Source organism: Crocodylus porosus, unplaced genomic scaffold (assembly GCF_001723895.1).
Source record: "Crocodylus porosus isolate Cpor-Errol unplaced genomic scaffold, CroPor_comp1, whole genome shotgun sequence".
Classification (NCBI taxonomy): Eukaryota; Metazoa; Chordata; order Crocodylia; family Crocodylidae; genus Crocodylus; species Crocodylus porosus.
Window position 1 is genome coordinate 27,947,779 of NW_017728910.1, and position 18,168 is coordinate 27,965,946.

The window sequence follows — 18,168 nt, forward strand, 5'->3', positions numbered from 1 at the left end:
GTTCTACCCACAAAAAATACAGCAGTTTGCTGTGGAGTTGGGGCAGAGCAGACCCCCAGAATCCAGCAATGGAGAAGTAAGACAAGAGGCTGGAGAGTCCCAACATTAGCCAGGACATTCAGGGTCCCACAGCATGGCAGAAAGTAAAGAAGCCCCAAGACCTCCACCTCCAGGAGCCAGCCTGCCCGCCACAGGACTGAGAGCCTAGAAGCTCAAGCCAGGGACAAAACCCCGTGGCCACACTAACGGGCAGAACAGACCCTGAAGCCCAGATCTGTGGCAGCCCCAGGGGCAAGGCACCAAGGACCCAGACTGCTTTCCTCAATAGAAACCTACCTGCCCGCTTCCAAAACCATTTTGGTCTAGCAAATCAGCATTTTCTAACAAATGTTTAGTTGGAAAATTCCTAATCACCTCCAGTTTGAACCAACTATAAAAGCTGCTGGGATCCCAAGTCAAGCCGGGATACAATAGCAGAGCGTGATGGTTCAGGAAGCAAGGCAGTCTGCTGCACCCACGGCTGCTGCACTTTCAGAAACTGCATTACACTAAACAAAACCCCGGGGCAAAGAGGTCTGCAGCCTCTGCTCACGCACTTCCAAAGCTGGGGTCTCCTCAGCCCCACAATCCTCTGCTCTAAAGGAGACCACGATGTCCAGAGCACCGTGGAAGCACGGTCTTCCTTCAGGTTTGCACACACCATTTAAGTTGTACAAAAATGTTCTTTAAGTTGAGATGACACCAGCAAGGTGCTGTCTGAACACTCTTCACAAATTTGACTGTACACCTTAAAATATTCTTTCTAAAGCTAAATCCATTTCTTAATATTTCTTTTTTGTAACTAGTTTTTTTTAAATACAGTCCTGAATGGATATGTAGAATAACGAGTGCATTACCAGCATGGACTGATACATTTTTAGAAAATCGTTTAACTAAAACAATTGAAGCTTCAATGAATGCTATCTAATCTCTGTTACTTGCTTAGCTGAATATGAAATAACAAAGGACCAAAAGTCTTCATTAATTCAGCAAACTTCCTTTAGATTTGTTGGTTTTTCATATGCAGGAAGCTATGTGGACTAAGTGCAAGTTGGTTTTATTCATGTTTATCTGACAAACAAACTGAGGAATGTTTCTGGTTTCATTCTGAGACCCTTCAATTTTTCAATTTCCTTGCTACTGACAAAACAGCCCTAGATCATTTATACCCCACGATGCAAATAAAGTCAAGCCACCAGGAAGACATGTCTGAGCTCCACTCATTCCTGCCTCTAACCATTCTTCTACCCTGCATTCACAAAAGCAGAGAGCAGTTGGGGGCACAGGCTTACAGTTGTTCGCAGCAGCACCACTTCACAGTCTTTAAGTGTCGTCCTTTTGCATGTTGCTTTCACACGCCACGCAGGCATCCAGTAGAGGAGGAGGAGGAGGAAGCCGCCAGTACACAACACCCCAACAGCAACTAAAACCAGCTTCCAGCGGCACAGATTGTAACCATAAATCTCCTGCACAAAAACAGAGAAACAAATAATGAGCAATGATATCCTTAATTGCTCTGGCTGAGGAATTCAGTATTGACTTGCTATAAACCAAGGCAGATAAATGAGCCCCTTTCAAAGGCTTTTCCTCTTTTTTCCCTGCTGGGGGCACAGGGAGGTTCCAGAGCAGTTCTCTTACCACGCTGGGATGCTGCTTTGTTTGGGCAGAGGTACGCATGCGCACACATTCACACCACTTCTGTATGGGAAGAGGTTTCTCCCGGGCCTGCCTCCTGGGAGATTCCTCAGAGCAGACTCATGCCACAATCTAGTTTTCAGGGTGTAAGGAACTAAGTTCACACCACTGGTTACAAAGGTGGGAAGGGCACGCCAGCTGGCTCAGCATCTAGAGCACGCAGTTAGCACAGCTTCTCCCGTTTGCAGTCCCAGAGACAGACTGACAGAAGCAGATTTCCAGTGCTGCTCACAGGAACTTTTAGATGCAGACATGAAGCAAAGCATGGGACAGAAGGGGCACAAGAAGCACTTCTTCCAAAGACAAAAACTGGAGTGTAGCAGCTGGGAAAACAGCCTACAGGGAGGCAAGGCAAGCTGGCATGAGACTGACTCCAGATTTTAGCTTCAGCAAAGTGTTGAGTGCCTCTTGGTGAGAGCGGAGGACCAGTCACAGGAAAGGCACAGAAAATTCAGCCAGATGACACAGGGCATTTTTAAGAAAGAAACTTTCAGGCCCTGTCCTGCACTGTCTCACGCTACATCATCAGACCGTGTCTAGGGCTCTGAAATCTCAGCCAAATGGAAACTCCCACAGATGCTACTGATCCTTGTTCACATTTATGAAAGCATTATATGCAAACAACTTTTGGCAAAACCTTCCTGAAATTTCATTACATTATTGTACTTAGAGCTCATTTAATTAACTGATTTAAAAAAAACAGCTTTGCAACACAGAAAACTTTCCATAAATGTTTCAACTTTTCGTAAAAAATTGTTGGCTTGGTTCTGACAAACTGGGGAACATATCATTCGCTCAGCAGGCACTTCATCCCAAGGGAAGGATAAAAATGTTGGGGAAAAAATAAGTGTTTTCCTCCTCTCACCACAAAGGGCTCCCACCACTTTAAAAACAAAACCAAGAGGTTCTCCTTTTTGAACAGGAAGTGGTACTTCTTTTGAAACATCCTATGACTCCATTTTGGTGCTGACAGCTCTAATCGTGCTCCTGTAAACACATGGTTACTCTCAGTTAGTAGTAAGAGGTCAGATCCTGTCATCTGGACATGAAGCATGAGCCTTCCCTGCACCTCTGAACCAGCTCACCCCAGGGTGGCTTCACAGGCAACACTCAACCCCTGGGACTGGGAGAGGAGCAGGAGCAGACAGTTTAGGAGGAAATTAATTCATGTGCATGAACAAGCCTTCCAGACATCCTGCCATCTTAAAAGCAGCAGGAGATTTAAATGACCAAGCACTAGGATTTTCCCTTTAAAACTCATTTTCCCTAAAGCAGGGGTGTCAAACATGGGGCTACGTAGGCCGCATAATCCAGCCCCGAGTGCTGCCCTGTTGACCCGCGCTCTGCGCCAGGCCAGCTCTGTGTGCAGGGCCGGGGACACACACTGCCGACAGCACTCGCTGGGGCCAGGTCCCAGATGAACCCTGCCAGGTGCCACGTGCACTGGATCAGGCATGCAGCAGCGGGTCCACGGGTCTGAGCCAGGCAAGAGTTGTTACAGAACATCTAACTATCACTAACCCGCCCCTCTAACCACTCACCGGGCACAACCCCGCCTGGGTCAGCCTCGCACACACGAAGAGCACAGTTATACCACGCTGCTCTCACAGGACGCCATGCCACAAGGAAGCGTGGCCAGCCTTTGGGTTTTAAGCAATACCCTGCTTCACTGCAATCTTCCCATGAATGTTTCGAATCATGCTGTAGTACAGCGCCTGCCAGATTCGGACTCTATAGGAGGTGCCTGGTTGTTAACTCGGGCTTTCTAGAAATGAAAACATCCACCCCAAGCTAGTCCTTTACAAATCCAGGAATGGCTCCAAGGTTTGTCTGGCAATTCTGAGAGACGTGTTTTTAGTTGAGATACGCTCTCCCCCATGCAATGTGCCCCAAACAGAAAGCCCTCCCCCTAGGAAACCACATTTCCTTTACTTCGTGAAGCTAGACCATAAAACCAGTTACCATCTCATCTTCTTCGCCTTTATTGACAAGCTTCTTTTCTTCCTTCTCCATGTTGAGCGTGACGTGGAACTTCTCAACTTCAGGTATGGAAGACCTCTAAAAAGGGAGAGTAAAAACTGCTTAAGTAACATTTTGTTCATTTTGCATCTTCAGCAACATCTTTGGTGCTGCCACGTTTACAGATGCGAAACACGACATCTGACCTGCTTTCATCGAACCCCAACAGAATTTCCAACCGTAGCTTAAAGCATTTTGCTTTCAAAAAGCAGAAGTGTTCACTAGAACTATATAAGTTTAAAAACATTTTTTCCAGCTCAATTTTACCCTATCAGTCCCTAATTTGTTATTTAACAATTTCAAACAAGCACAACCGGAACTCCATTTTTGGCTCTCAACGCCTCACATATATTTAGGATGTTACCATGATAATGCCCCTTTGGAGTACGAAAACAGCTTTATTTCAGAGATAGCAACTGAGGAGCGGAGAGATTGATGGCCACGTGGGCAATCTGTGCCAAAATTAGTATCTAAAACCACAGCTTCTAGGTGGAGTGCTTTGCCTACCAAGCCACCCTTCAGTCCATTTTGCTTGAAGCTGGCTGCAATACCTAAATGCATTTTTTGCTTAATGATATTCTTGTATCAAACTAAAACACTTACTTAGACACATACTGCTAGAGATCCTCATACTGCTCCATATTCATTTTTATTGTGCCCTAATAATTTCTGTATCAGACTAGTACGCAAGACACCAAATCAGGAGCAGGGTAATTTTGTATTGTAGAAGGAAAGGCACTCCCTGGCCAGACGTACTGTATTTTTTCATGTCTGGTGCAGCCCATACGCAGTAGGCACTTTGACTGTGAAGGGGAAAACTTAAAAAAAAAAATCTTCAATCGAGGTACACAAGTGGCATCAGCTAGGGAGCTGTGCCTGCTCCCGAGGCTGCCGTGAGTGCTAGTTGGGCTTGCAGTCAGACCTGGCATACCATATCCAGGGCCGCGTGTCAAGTCTGACCACGCATGCAGGCTCTGGAGCCACATGCCAGGTCGGACCCTGCGTGCCGAGGCCAGGACCACACGCCAGGTCTGGACCTGCATGCTGCCGCTGCGCCTGGGTGCCGAGAGTCTGTGCAGCGAGTCTGGGTCGGACCCGGTATATGGCTCTGGAGCCAGCGCGCAGTCAGACCCGACATGCCAGGTCTGAGGCTGCGTGCTGGGTTGCAGCCATCACACCAAGTCCAGCCACAAACGGACCCTGCGCACCAACCTGATGCAGCACGCAGCTGAGGAGGGGACCTCCCAATGTGTCCAGAAAGTTGGTGGTAGGGAGCTAGGGGAGGGAGTAGTACTAAGTAGCAATGTTAATTGCTGTGGCTCCCACCTTCCACCGCTACAAATCTCCCCTCACCAAATTTCTGGACCTGTGGGGGTCCCTCATCCTTGCATATAATGTACACCCCAATTTTCCCCAGCTGGCTTTGGGAGGAAGGTGCAGGTCACATGCAAGAGAATATGGCAGGTCTTTGCCAACTGGAGAGAGACAAACAACCATAAGAGAACAGGAGAAGCCAGAGAAGGGACGAGGACACCTGATGTACAGTCACGCGGGTGCCTGCAATAATAATGTCCCACGCTCAATGCCGCTGAACCATTAGAAAGGTTCTGCCTTGTATAATTGGATATGAACTACCCCAAATGTCAACATGCTCAGACAGCGTAGCCGGGCAGTGCTTTGCATGTTGCACAGCAGCATCTGGGGAGCAGGCAGAAGAGCCGGGGAGGAGCATGGCCTAGACTGCTGAGCTGCCTGCAGGACGCACACGTAGGCTTCCTTTATTCTGATTAAAGTGCCCCACACTACTATGCTCACAAAGCATTTCAGCACTGCATAAGAAGCTATGCAAATGCTCACAAAAGTAAAGAAATGCCAGAATTTCTTTCTACAACCTTCATTTGGCCCCTAGGGCATGTGCATTATCTACCATCATTACCTACATGACTGCACTTGATCCTAGCCCACAATAGGCAAGAAACCTCCCCCAAAGCCATTCTCCTGTTCGCTCTACAGCGCAGACAGTGATCACTTAAAGGAGTGACTGCTGCACTGCACTTGGTTATACTTACTCTGCTGGACATCAGCTAATTAAATATTGTTTCACAAGTGCCCTGAAGGCTGAAGGGCTGCTACCATGCCTGTGTTTCAGACAGGAAACAGAGGCAGGGAGCATTTCAGGATAAAGTAAAATTAATTTTGCATGCCCCAGTGAAGACACCTAGGACCTGATTTGTTCCAGTGCTAGCCAGGATGCAGCACCTCCCATCACCAAAAGCACAGCTCCCACTGTCCCCAACTGCGACACTTCTGCAAATCAGACCCCTGGTTCTCAAGTCCGACGCTCAGAGAACATCATTAGTGAACAGCGTGATCTACGTCACTGGATGAACAAACAGGAATGCTGTACCAGAGGCAAGAAGGGACCCGCTTCTCCAACCTGCCTATTCACTATGCACCCTCCAACCCCTAAAACAAAAGACAGGGACCTAGAGCCAGTCTCCTTCACCGCGCTACCCTGTCTTAGCTCAATTCCCCCCCAGAACAGGTTTGCCCTGCGTGCAGAATGAGGCAGGGGCACTCTGGAAAAAAAAATCATATGAAATGAAAGACTGCAGCATGAGGCACATGCAAGGGCATCTGCACAAATGACTGAAGCTTTCCATAAAATCAGCACCATTTACAGTCAGCTGAATGGATGAGTCAATGCTTTTCCATGCTCATTTAGACCAAGTAAATAACCTCTGTCTACTAAATTAGTTTGTCAGAACTCCAATAGAAGCTAATCTCCATCTGCAGTTTAGTTTAAAGAAACAGCAAAAGAACAGACACCGCACAAACATGCCTCTCTAGAACCACTTCAGTTTTTCCTAACGATAATATATTTTTCTTAAAAGTCCATTCAGACAACTTACTATGTTCCTGTATCCAAGGACTCTTAAGTTAAATGCCTAAACAGGTAAGAATACAAACTGAGATTCCCACAGCATGCTAAATTGAAATGTGTATACCACGAGGCCATCCAATGTTAAAAAGTACATTCCTTCTGATATAGTCAGACTTGTAAAAATAAAAGTTACACATCATTGCTTCACTGAACGTACAATCATTAAACCACATGTTTAGTTTTTATTGTCACAAGCACATTCTGCAAAACACAGATTAATTAACGAGCCTTCTTGAAACAGAGGGTGGAGAAAGCCTCTGGAAACCTTGTTAGCAAAGACTGTCCTAAATTCATGAATAGGTGCTAACAAAATTCACAAGGCTGACTTCTGGATTAACACAGTCTACTCTATCCAACACACATTAATTTTAAAGAGCCTTCTTTTAAATAAGAAAAAAAAAAACTTTGGAAAACTTGTAAGCAGAGACTGTCCTGAATTCATGAATGACTGCAAACAAAATTCACAAGACTGACCTTTGGATTAAGCAAATAAGTCTAAAGCAAGTTTATGCAAACATCACAAATCAGTTTATGTCTCTTTCTTCAGGCTATATATACACGTCTACATAGTTTCTCTAATTGAATTAATGTGATTCATATGCTAATAATCTAATGTGACTTAATACTATGCATTTAAGACATTTATTTACATCTACATATACACACACACACACACACACACACACACACACACACACACAATAATAAAATAAATAATTGAGAAAAGGTGCAAATGCCTTGTATATTGTGGCCTGTAGCAGATTTACACCAATCTTCAGAAACTGACATACATCAGGATCTTTATTCTGATTTATTCAGAGTCTTTATTTATACAGGAAGTAATTCAAAAATGAATGCCAACCCATGTGACAGACACACTGTGCTAAGAGTAACCCTGCCTGAAGGCAGAGTTCGGTTCCTAATGAGAACATCAAGCCCCAGCAATGGATATTCACCTGGACATAAACTGCCAACCGTGATAACGTCTGTTTGTATGCCAGGAACGCAAACTAGGAATCACTACACAAGCCACTGGGTATAAATAATCTAAGGGCATTGTCCTATGTGGTAGCATCCCAAGGCACAGCAGTAAAGAGATTACAGCTTTCAACGTGGAAAGGAAAATCATGGTGAAGAAAATGCTGTACCTTTAAAACATAATACAACTGTTACAAGCTATTTCCTCATAAAAAATTTACTTTCTCTTCTATTGTAAATGCACAGTACTGTAATATGTAGCCAACCAAACCCACAAAGGCCATGTGTTGCAATGCAAATACATGCATATCTTCCACAATGTCAGAAAGACGTTGCAGCTGGGAAAGCGTACTTTCCACTGCAACCCTTGGCACAGCAGTTTCAAATGGGACACATGAGTAAGAACTATACAAGTGAATAAGGGTTTGAACTGAAAAATACCCCCAAAACTTGGAACAGCTCTAAAACCACGTAATTTATACAAATCTGAGTCCAGCACCTACGCACTTGATCTCTGCCTCCCCCACCACCCGCACAGAGCGACCACAATTCCTGCGGGGTTTACAAGCTTTTCCACGTGCTCCTTAACAACAAGAGCTAGGCAAGCTGAAGACTTAAACAATCCCCAACTTTGAAAGATGCTGAGGCATAAACAAGTTTGGCCTTTATGCAAGAAGGCAAGAATGCTGGAAAAACAAACCCAGGAGTTAGTTTGCAAAAGGGTGCCCTTGTCCTACATCATGTCTTACGCAACCAGTCTGACACTTCCTACATACAAAAGTTACCCTATGTCTGGCCTATAGACAAAAAAGCCTTATTTCATCGCTGGACAAAGATAGCACATAAAAGCCACTAAAGACCATTAAATAATATTTATTTGGTCTAATAAAAAGATATGACATCTACCCAAAGACCCTCGCCTGCCTAAAGACCATTAACAGACAACACTCTGACACCACCTACTTACAAAGAACTACAAGAAGATCCTACTCCCCTTTTCACCAAGAAGCTCAACAATACCATCAAATCATTTCCATCAGGACTACAAGAAAAACTACAGACCTTGATCCCCCCAGTACCTACTAACCCAGGGACTTTTTACATGCTCCCTAAAATCCACAAACAAGGGAACCCTGACAGACCTATCATATTCAACCATGGGACCCTAACAGAGGAAATATCAGGTTTCGTTGAAGCAATCCTAAAACAGCTCATCACCCACAAAGCCAGTTTGGTACAAGACACTACAGACTTTCTACGGAAACTTCAAAACATAGACCACCTTCCCAGCAACACCCTCCCAGCCACCATGGACGTTACCAGCCTATACACCAACTTCCCACACCAGGATGGCATCCAAGCCTGCCTTACATTATCTACAGGAACAAGATTACAACTCAGAGTACAGACCCAAGGATATTACTGACTTTGTACACTTCATCCTCACACACAACAATTTCACTTTTAATAACCAACACTTCCTCCAGACAATGGGAAGAGCTATGGGCACCAAAATGGCCCCACAGTATGCCAACCTTTTTATGAGCCACCTGGAAGACTTCCTCAAGAACTGCACCATCAAACCCTTGCTATACTTAAGATATAGCAATGACATCTTCTTTACCATTTGGACTGAAAACCTGCAATCTCAGATTGAATTTCATCAGAAAATCAACAATCATCACCCCTCCATCCAACTTTTGAATACTCCAGTACCAACATCTTCTTTTTAGACACAATGACCAGTATCCAGAATGATAAAATACAGACCACGTTATACAAGAAACCCATGGACCAACATACATACCTGCATAGAACCAGCAATCACCCTAAACACACCAAAAAAGCTGTGATATACAGCCAAGCCCTCAGATCCCACTGAATTTGCACTCAGGAGAATACCTAGGATTGCAACCTCACCAATCTTAAAAGGGCATCCACCCAGCAAGGACACTCCTCCAGAGAGAGAGATCGCACGTTTGAAAAAGCCACTGGGATACCGCGTGAAGAACTGCTGCAGTACAAAAGAAAACCCCCCACGAATCGCACACCGCTGGTTCTGACATATAAGCCCTCCCTCAAACCCGTATGGAAAATCCTCAAACAATTGCAACCCATACTAGAAAGAGACCCTATTCTTAAAGAGATCTGCCCAGGGCCACCCATCCCAGCCTTCAAACAAGCACCGAACCTCGCTAACCTCATCACCAGAAGCAAACTTCCTCATGCTCAGAACACCCAATGGATCCAGACCAGGCCATGACAAGAAATGCAAAACCTGCCAACACATCTCCACCACCCCACAATCACTGCACCCCATGACAAAGCCATCAGTATTCCTGAATCTTACACCTGCACCTCCAGAAATGTGATACGTCTCATCCAGTGCACCAAATGCCCCGATGGAAAATACGCACCACAATGAACGCACACCGGACATCTATCAAAGACAGGAATACCCAAGTACTGGTGGGGGCACATTTCTCCCAAGAAAACCACTCTCCCTCCAATCCCTCTGTCCTGATCCTCAAAGGGAACTTAAAAAACGCTTCCCAGAGACGAACCTATGAACTCTACTTCATCAACCTCCTAGACACTAAAAATCATGGACCAAATATAGATGTTGGATTTATGACACATTATAACCTCTGACATCTGACTCCCCAGGTACCGCTCCACTATTCATCCTCCTTCTCTCCCCCGCACCCAGCCTGTCTCTCACCCATTGACTGCTCAATCTACATCTTCACTGACGGCCTGTCTTGCATGCAGATCAGCCCAGCCTCTGGCCGCTTTACTTTTTAGCCCATCCAGAAAGAGCACACACCGACTGCTGAAACTTGCTCAGCCTGATGACGGGTTTTTGAACCCAAAAAGCTTGCTTAAAAATTGTTTTCCAACTATTTAAGTTGGTTTCATAGTTTCAAGGGTCGGAAGGGACCTGAGCAGATCATCTAGTCTGACCCCCTGCCATGGCAGGAAAGAGTACTGGGGTCAAACGACCCCAGCAAGATGTTCATCTAACCCCCTCTTAAACACCCCCAGGGTAGGAGCCTGCACCACTTCTCTTGGAAGCTGGTTCCAGATCCTAGCCGCCCTGACCGTGAAGTCGCGCCTCCTGTTATCTAACCTAAACCTACCCTCTGCCAGCTTGTGACCGTTATTCCTGGTCACTCCTGGTCGTGCTCGGGAGGAACAGGGACTGCTCCAATGCCTGCTGGTCCCCTCTGACTAGTTTGGTCTAACAGACGATATCAGATTCACCCAAAGAACTTTGTCTGCCTGAAGACCATTAAAGAACATGAGCAGTACGCGATAGGAAGAAATCAGCCTAGCTTCATTTAGGGGTAATAATGCATATCCGACATGCATTAGCTATATGTTTCACATTACCACTGCTCTTCCCTGTCCTAGCAGCTTCTTCCTCCCACCACTGCCATCTCCTGCCTTGCTTCCCCTCTTTCCAGGTGGGCTCCAGCGGCAGCAGCACCTGGTATGTGAAGGCCCTCCAAAAATGGGAAGCGAAATGTGGCTGTGCAGCAGAGCAGAGCAAGTCACCAAGGAGAACAGACACTGGAGCTGTTGGCCCACAGCAGCACCTGATGCGGTCCTGCGAGGGAGGAAGAGTGCACTGGCCTCCATGCTGCCGTCAGCTGGGCCCGCTGACAGCATGGAGAAGCGAGCCTGTCCGTGCAGGGAGGGGAATGAAGACAGAGAAGCAGGACAACCTGGAAGAGCAAGAAAGAGATCCAAGAGGAAGAATCTCAACAAAAAGGAGGGAGAAAAGCAATAAGAGACGCATGGGTGACAGCAACGGAAAAGGCAAAGGGGAAAACCCTTCTGCTTTAAACCAGCAAGTTTCAGTTACATGTTTTACCTATTCTAAAGGTTCCCTGGTGAATACAAAACGGCACAAGTATTTTAGATGAAAATGGAGTTAAGTCCTTGTGCTTCTGCTAACTGCCCAGCTGAGCCCTCAGCTACAAGGTTGGGCAACACAACGTTGTTAAATGTATGTTTTGAGGAACATTCAGCCATCCTACCTAAAAAGGGACTCTGCTGTAATCTCAGCTTTCTTACTAATTACTCTATTTGTGCACCACCTGTGCTAACAGGAAAATACAACATACTGCACTAATATATAAATGTTATTTTAAATTTCAAAGATTTCATAGATTTTTTGGGTCAGAAGGGCCCTCAGTAGATTTCATAGATTTCATAGACATCAGGGTCGGAAGGGACCTCGGGAGATCATCGAGTCCAACCCCCTGCCCTGGGCAGGAAAGAGCGCTGGGGTCAGTTGGCCCCAGCCAGGTGTTCGTCGAGTCTTCTTTTAAAGGTCCCCATGGTGGGGGAGACCACCACCTCCCTCGGGAGCCTGTTCTGGCACCCCTCACCATAAAGAAGTTCTTCCTGATGTCCAACCTAAATCTGCTCTCCGTCAGTTTGTGGCCGTTGTTCCTCATGACTCCAAGGGGTGCCCTGGTAGACAGAGCATCGTCTATCCCTTGCTGCACCCCCTGACAAATTTGTATATGGTCATAAGATCATGTCTCAGCCTTCTCTTACAGAGGCTGAAGAGATCCAGAGCCCTCAATCTCTCCTCGTAGGGCCTTGCCTGCAGGCCCATGACATACAAGTGGCCTCCTCTGGACCCTCTCGAGGCTGTGCACATCGCTCCTGAAGTGCAGCGCCCAAAACTGGATGCAGGACTCCAGTTGCGGTCTTACCAGTGCCGCACAGAGGGGAAGCATCACCTCCCTGGACCGGTCCGTCATGAACCTGCTAACGCGTGATAAAGTGCGGTCAGCCTTGTCACTCATGTTCATCTTGGAGTCTACAGTGACTCCGAGATCCCTTTCCACTGCTGTGCTGCTGAGAAGGTCGTCCCCCAGCCTGGAAGTGTGTTGGTGATTATTTTTCCCCAGGCGCAGCACTTTGCACTTACCTTCATTAAACTGCATCCTATTTTGTTCTGCCCACTTCTCCAGCCTGCCCAAATCTACCAAATCTGTTCCCTGCCCTCCAGTGTGCTTACTATGCCCCATAATTTGGTGTCATCCACAAATTTGGATGTTCAATGATAAGTCAATGTTCAAACGTTCAATGATAAGTTTAGCCTTCTGGAAGTGTCAAGCCAGACCCAATTCAAGACCTATACTTTCAGCCAAGCTTCACAAATAAGATACCGAGTCAAATATTATCTGGGTTTGGATATGATACAGCCAAAAACCCCAAGATTTCTGAGATGCATCTACCTGGGAATGCATGAGGATGCATGCTTTTCTTAAAACCATTCCTTCCGAGGAGCACTGGCTTGCACGTTTCTGTGCTGAAGTTCACAAGTATATTGCTCACGGTGCCCATTAGGTTTGCTAGATCTCTGCACTTTAGCTACACCTGAGAATACAGTAGCCAAACAAACCCAATTTAAAATGAAGTTGCATGGGATGTAAACAAGATTTTTCCTTACATTTTCTTTTAGTCTCCTGTGTGGTGTAATTTGTTTGCTTGTACCTGAATGTCCAAGAAACAGTGTGGCAATCAAAGACCTTCAAGTTATGGACTCCAATGAGAAACAGACTCCAGAACAGGCTCTTCAAACCCCGGCAATCATAACGTAAGAAATATAGGCCAACTTTAATCCAGGACCATTTCAGCACTGGAAAAGCTAGGAAGGGCAGAGCGTCAACTGTCAAGATGCAGACACAAGCCGCGAGGCTCTGTCCTAACCACCGACCTGCAGAAGGGACCGAATAGCAAGGTGGAGCCAGGTTACAACCGGTAGAGAAGTGCTGTGAGGAACAGCAGGCAGATCACATCTGTACTCGTGAAGATAAATGCACCCGTTTGACCCCGTGAGCTAGTTTCCCGAGCAGCACATTCACCTTTGCACTCCACTCGCTGTCTCCAGTTTTTTGAATCCAGTTCTGTCATTCAAGCCTCCGGCTATTGGTAATAAATTCTGCCTGGCCAAGGGAATGAGTCAGGGGCTGGGGTTGGGAGGGACATGGTAACGGAGAAACACTGTGTGCTTGACACAGCGCTCGGACTGCAACCGTTCAAATATGTGAATGTATACTCTCTTTGGCTTGGCTTTCCTCCGGGCTGTCTGACGAGCTGCGACTAATTCCAGATGTTCTGCCAGGCCAGCCCTGTTGGACTTGGCTTCGCAGCTGTGATATCAGGGAGGAGAACAGCAGCTCTCCCTGGGCCTTGCTCAGACCCCAATCTCAGTAACCTTAATAATGTGACCCTTCCTCCTGTCTCCCATGCTTTGAGGAAAAATACTTAAGATGCTGACATGTAAGGCTGGGATTTTCAGTCAAGGAAGCGGCTGACATCCGAGCCCAAACTGAAATCCCACGGGACCTGGACTCAGATCCATGCAGGAGCTTAGGCACAGTGATGGTCATAAACTACTAGCCCTGTGAGCAGGGACCAGAAACCAGCACACACCACCTTGAGCCCCTCAGTCATGCTTTCACCCAGGCTCTCGGAGATGTGGGTCCAGTCCCTTCTCTGCTTGACGAGGTTCAAATCCTCATCTCTCACCTCCCTGCCCACCTGGCTGTGTCCATCTAGGGCGAGAGGCCATCTGGTGACGCTTCCCTGCTCCAACAGACTGGGCCAGAGAGATGGCAGGAGTGAGCATTACGGACACAGCCAGATGGGCAGGGAGGTGGGGGATGTGGATCCAAATCCCATGCAGCAGAGAAGGGACTGGACTCATGTCTCCAAGAGCCTGGTTGAGACCTCCAGCCCCTGACACACAGCAAGAGGGGCGAACCTCCCGTGGGACGTGTTTTGAAGGAAGGCAACAATCAACTTGGCATGGAGCGTGGAGCCTAACCTGGGAGGAGTGCTTCGTGACTGCCTGCTAGGTTGAGCCCCTACGCACCAAACACTGCAGCACTGTCAAGACTAACGCCCTTCTGGGAACAGAGCAGTTCTGCTCCTGGGAAACCACGTTAAGAACTTCAGCACTGACAAATTTTAGGTAATTCTAAGTTCAGGTGCAGTAGAGCAGGGTTTTGAAGACCTAACATTTGGTCTTAGGTGCCCAAATCCTACTTAAGCCCCACTATATGCATTTAAATCCTTTAGCAGATGTAGCCCTGGGTATGCATCTCCTTTGGCTCCCTTGGAAGTCTCACTCAAAAGGTGTCAGTGCCACTGTGCTGTTGCTGCAAAAAGCCACCAGTACACTGAGTTGTATTAGCAGTGTCTCACCTGCGAGTCAAAAGGAAATGGCCTTTCCATGCTATTCAGCACTGGTGAGGCCTCAACTGGGGCACTGTGTCTAGTATTGGGCACTGCAGGTTACAAACTGGAAAGACTGGACAAACACTTGGCTGAAGAACAAAGCAGCTGGGAGACATGCTAGTAGGCCACGTTACTGTGCACGAGCTCCACTCAAACCCTGGCACTTACGCAGCCCTCATCCCACTGTCTGGAGGCACCTCCTGCAACAAGAACGGGACGGCTAGGAGCAAAGGGATGGGTCATCTCACAGCTGGCCCACAGCAGCAAAACTCCAAAAATCAGAACAATTCTGCACCTCACTTCGAGTCTTGTGTCTGAACATCTCTCTGCCCTTCTTTCCTCCCACCTCCATCTAATAAGCCAAGAAAACCAGCAGAGAAAAGCCATAAGCAACAGTTTTAAAAAAGTGAGGGGAACAAAAACAAATCAGAAAGACTGAAAATATAATCCTGTGACTGCTTGTATATGTATGTCATTTTTGTTCACTCAGAGACAATGGTGAATGGAATAAATGGATTACAGAGATCCATTAAACCTGGGCAACAGATATCATAATGAGAAATGAAATTCAATATAAAAAAGGGCAAGGTTATGCTCACTAGGAGAAACCATTTAAGTCACGCACACACCTGAATGAGTTCCATACTAGTTGCAGCTTTTCAGGAGAAAAATATAAGCCTCACTGTGATTAGTTCAAGGATAATCAATTGTCAAACTGTTTGATATCCAACTGTACAAACACTATAATATAGAAGACACGCAATTATGCAAGTTGAGTGTTACCTCCTCCTATTGGAATAACCTGCTCAGTTTCTATACCTCATCTTGAGAAACCCAGCAAGGTGGAACACATCCAGAGAAAAGCAACGACAATACAGGAAAAGGGAGCCTTTGGTACAGAAATGAGTAAGTACAGTTCCATGCTTTTACACTTTGGAAAGGAGAGCAGGAGGAAATGCGATAGAGGAATACGATAATGAATGGCATGAACAAATGATCCAAATCCTTTGACAAGCAGTTGAAAATGAAAGATAACATATCTGAAACAGGTAAAAGTAGTATAAAACTTTATGTAATTAAGAATGACATCTGCAGTCCTACTAATTAAGGTAACAGGTCCATCAGTCACTCCTCAGGACTAGGCTAATTAGCAGCTGGGGACACAGGAAGCAAAATCTCCTGCGACGTGGGATTGTAAATTATGTGGCTCTGGGAGTGGATGAGGTGTTACACCTTCTTGTGAAATGCCAGGGTTTGATCTTTGCAGAACATATTTAATGTCTGGACACTGGCCTAAATATCTGAAAACCATAAAATGTTTGTGTAAGCAGTATATCATGACTTAAATATAATCTGCTTTTCCAGAAGAAAACTTCACCCAACAATGCTCAACAGCTGCCCTAAGTACAAACAAAAGCAGTTTCTGAGAAGAGAGCCAACAGTTGCCAAAAATGAAGGAACCAAGTCAACTGAATTGGAAGCTGTGGAAGGGCAAGAGAGGCAGAGGGAACCAAACCTGGGAAGTACATCTCCACAAAATGAATGAGGCTTTTGAGAAGCCAGACCAGGGTGCCAGCTGCTCACCAGTGCAGAGTTTCTAGAACCATGTAGGCTGCCCGGAGCTCTTCTGAATAAGGGTGGATTCTGGTTTAACTGTCATATGATACCTACTTTTTATATATCCCCCACTACCGTTCCCTTCTGAGTCCAATAAAATTACCGGAGTTAAATTATAAAAAAATTGCATTTGAAAAGTTTTTGTTTCACCGTCTTTTGAATATCACCAATAAGATTGTTAAGTTACAGAAAAGTTTCTCTTACCAGCAGAAGTCTATCAGGCATCCTCTCCAATTGCTTTTGTTATCAGGAGCTTTGCGAGGCAGTTCTTAATAACTGAAACCCTATCTACAAGGGAAGTCCTGACAAATGAACTATTTTGTCTAAAATCTAAAAAAAGTCTCCAAGGGCTTTTCAAACTGCGTTATCAAAAGATTAAAATATCAAAAGAACTTTGGCACTGCTTGTGGGGCTTTTTCCTGTGTGCAGGGAACAATTGCTAAATTTTAATTGGAGTGGTATAGAGGATATGCCTCCAGCCATCAGACGCTGGTACAGCTCATTCTATTCAAACCACACAAACAGCACACTAAGGTCTAAGGACACAGTTTCATGTCCATGTGTGAGCCTTGATATTATCTGCATGGCTAAAAGCATATAGGATATTATGCTTCGGACCAAGCCCTTCCTTGCATTTACAATGAACAGCTTTGTGCTTGGCTTTGCAGCGTGAATAAACGCGCCAGACAAGACTTGCATAGAAAGAAAGTCAATGGTAGCGTGGGCACAGGTGAAGCGAGAGATACACATTTTCTTCTTTGCAAAAATGTTGGAAAAAGGTTCTCAATAGTACGGCCAAGTAGAAGGCCTTCGTATCAAAAGGAAGCTAAAAGCATTGGCATTGATGCCTGAATGCTGCAGAAATTGATGTCCAGAATCCAAACCAGTGAGAAAGCACTCTTCCCAACGAGTCTGGGGCAAACCAGCGCTGCGCTAAAGACCTCTGGCCTTGATGGCAGTATGTGACTTACAGGACAGATGAAAATCTAGTTCCTAATCAGTAGGGTGCTTTTGTAAGGTTTGACAGCAGGCGTACCGACTCGGGTCCTTGACTGAATTTACATATCACAGTATGCCTGCTCAAACCAAAGATTAAGGAACCAGTGGACGTGACAGAGCGGTGGTCGCACGGTAACAATGAGAAAATGCTGCTCAGCATGAACAGCTACTGCTTAACGACAATCAAGTCTTTCTGAAAGCATCCCATCAAAGAAATGCTCAGGAAGGAATGACAGCGGAGGTGGCTTTGTCAGTGCCAGGGTTGCACTTCTCCAGTGCACTGGAGGAGAGAGAAGCAACGCGGTCACAGCAATCATTTTCCTTCAAAGCTGCACTGGAACGGTAAGGGTAAGGGTACGTGTGACTGAATTTACCAAGAGTGCAAAAGAGGAGGTAGCGATAGTCGAGACACAAGTTGAACCGGGCTGACGGGAGACATCTAGCAGTGTGGACAGTGAGGAAAGGCAGAATCTCAGACATAATGCAAGGGGCAGATTCAGAGAAGGCCAAATATGATGTCTCAGAAATAAAGCAGACTGAAAATTTTGTCTGTGCTGCCTGACAGGAGGAACAGGTGCACACAGTAATGGAGCAAGGAGAAAATGATGGCC

At 46.0% G+C, this 18,168-nt stretch overlaps 1 protein-coding gene across 2 annotated transcripts in view; it reads right to left on the reverse strand.

The window, feature by feature from the left end:
• Positions 1 to 18,168, reverse strand: part of ATP13A3 (ATPase 13A3) — an 88,761-nt gene that overhangs the window by 55,522 nt on the left and 15,071 nt on the right. For both annotated transcript variants that reach the window (XM_019532934.1, XM_019532935.1), the window contains exons 3-4: positions 3,697 to 3,792; positions 1,332 to 1,505 (exon numbers count right to left, since the gene is read on the reverse strand). In XM_019532934.1, coding sequence (XP_019388479.1) covers positions 1,332 to 1,505; positions 3,697 to 3,792 — 270 coding nt within the window. The remainder of the gene's footprint in view (positions 1 to 1,331; positions 1,506 to 3,696; positions 3,793 to 18,168) is intronic.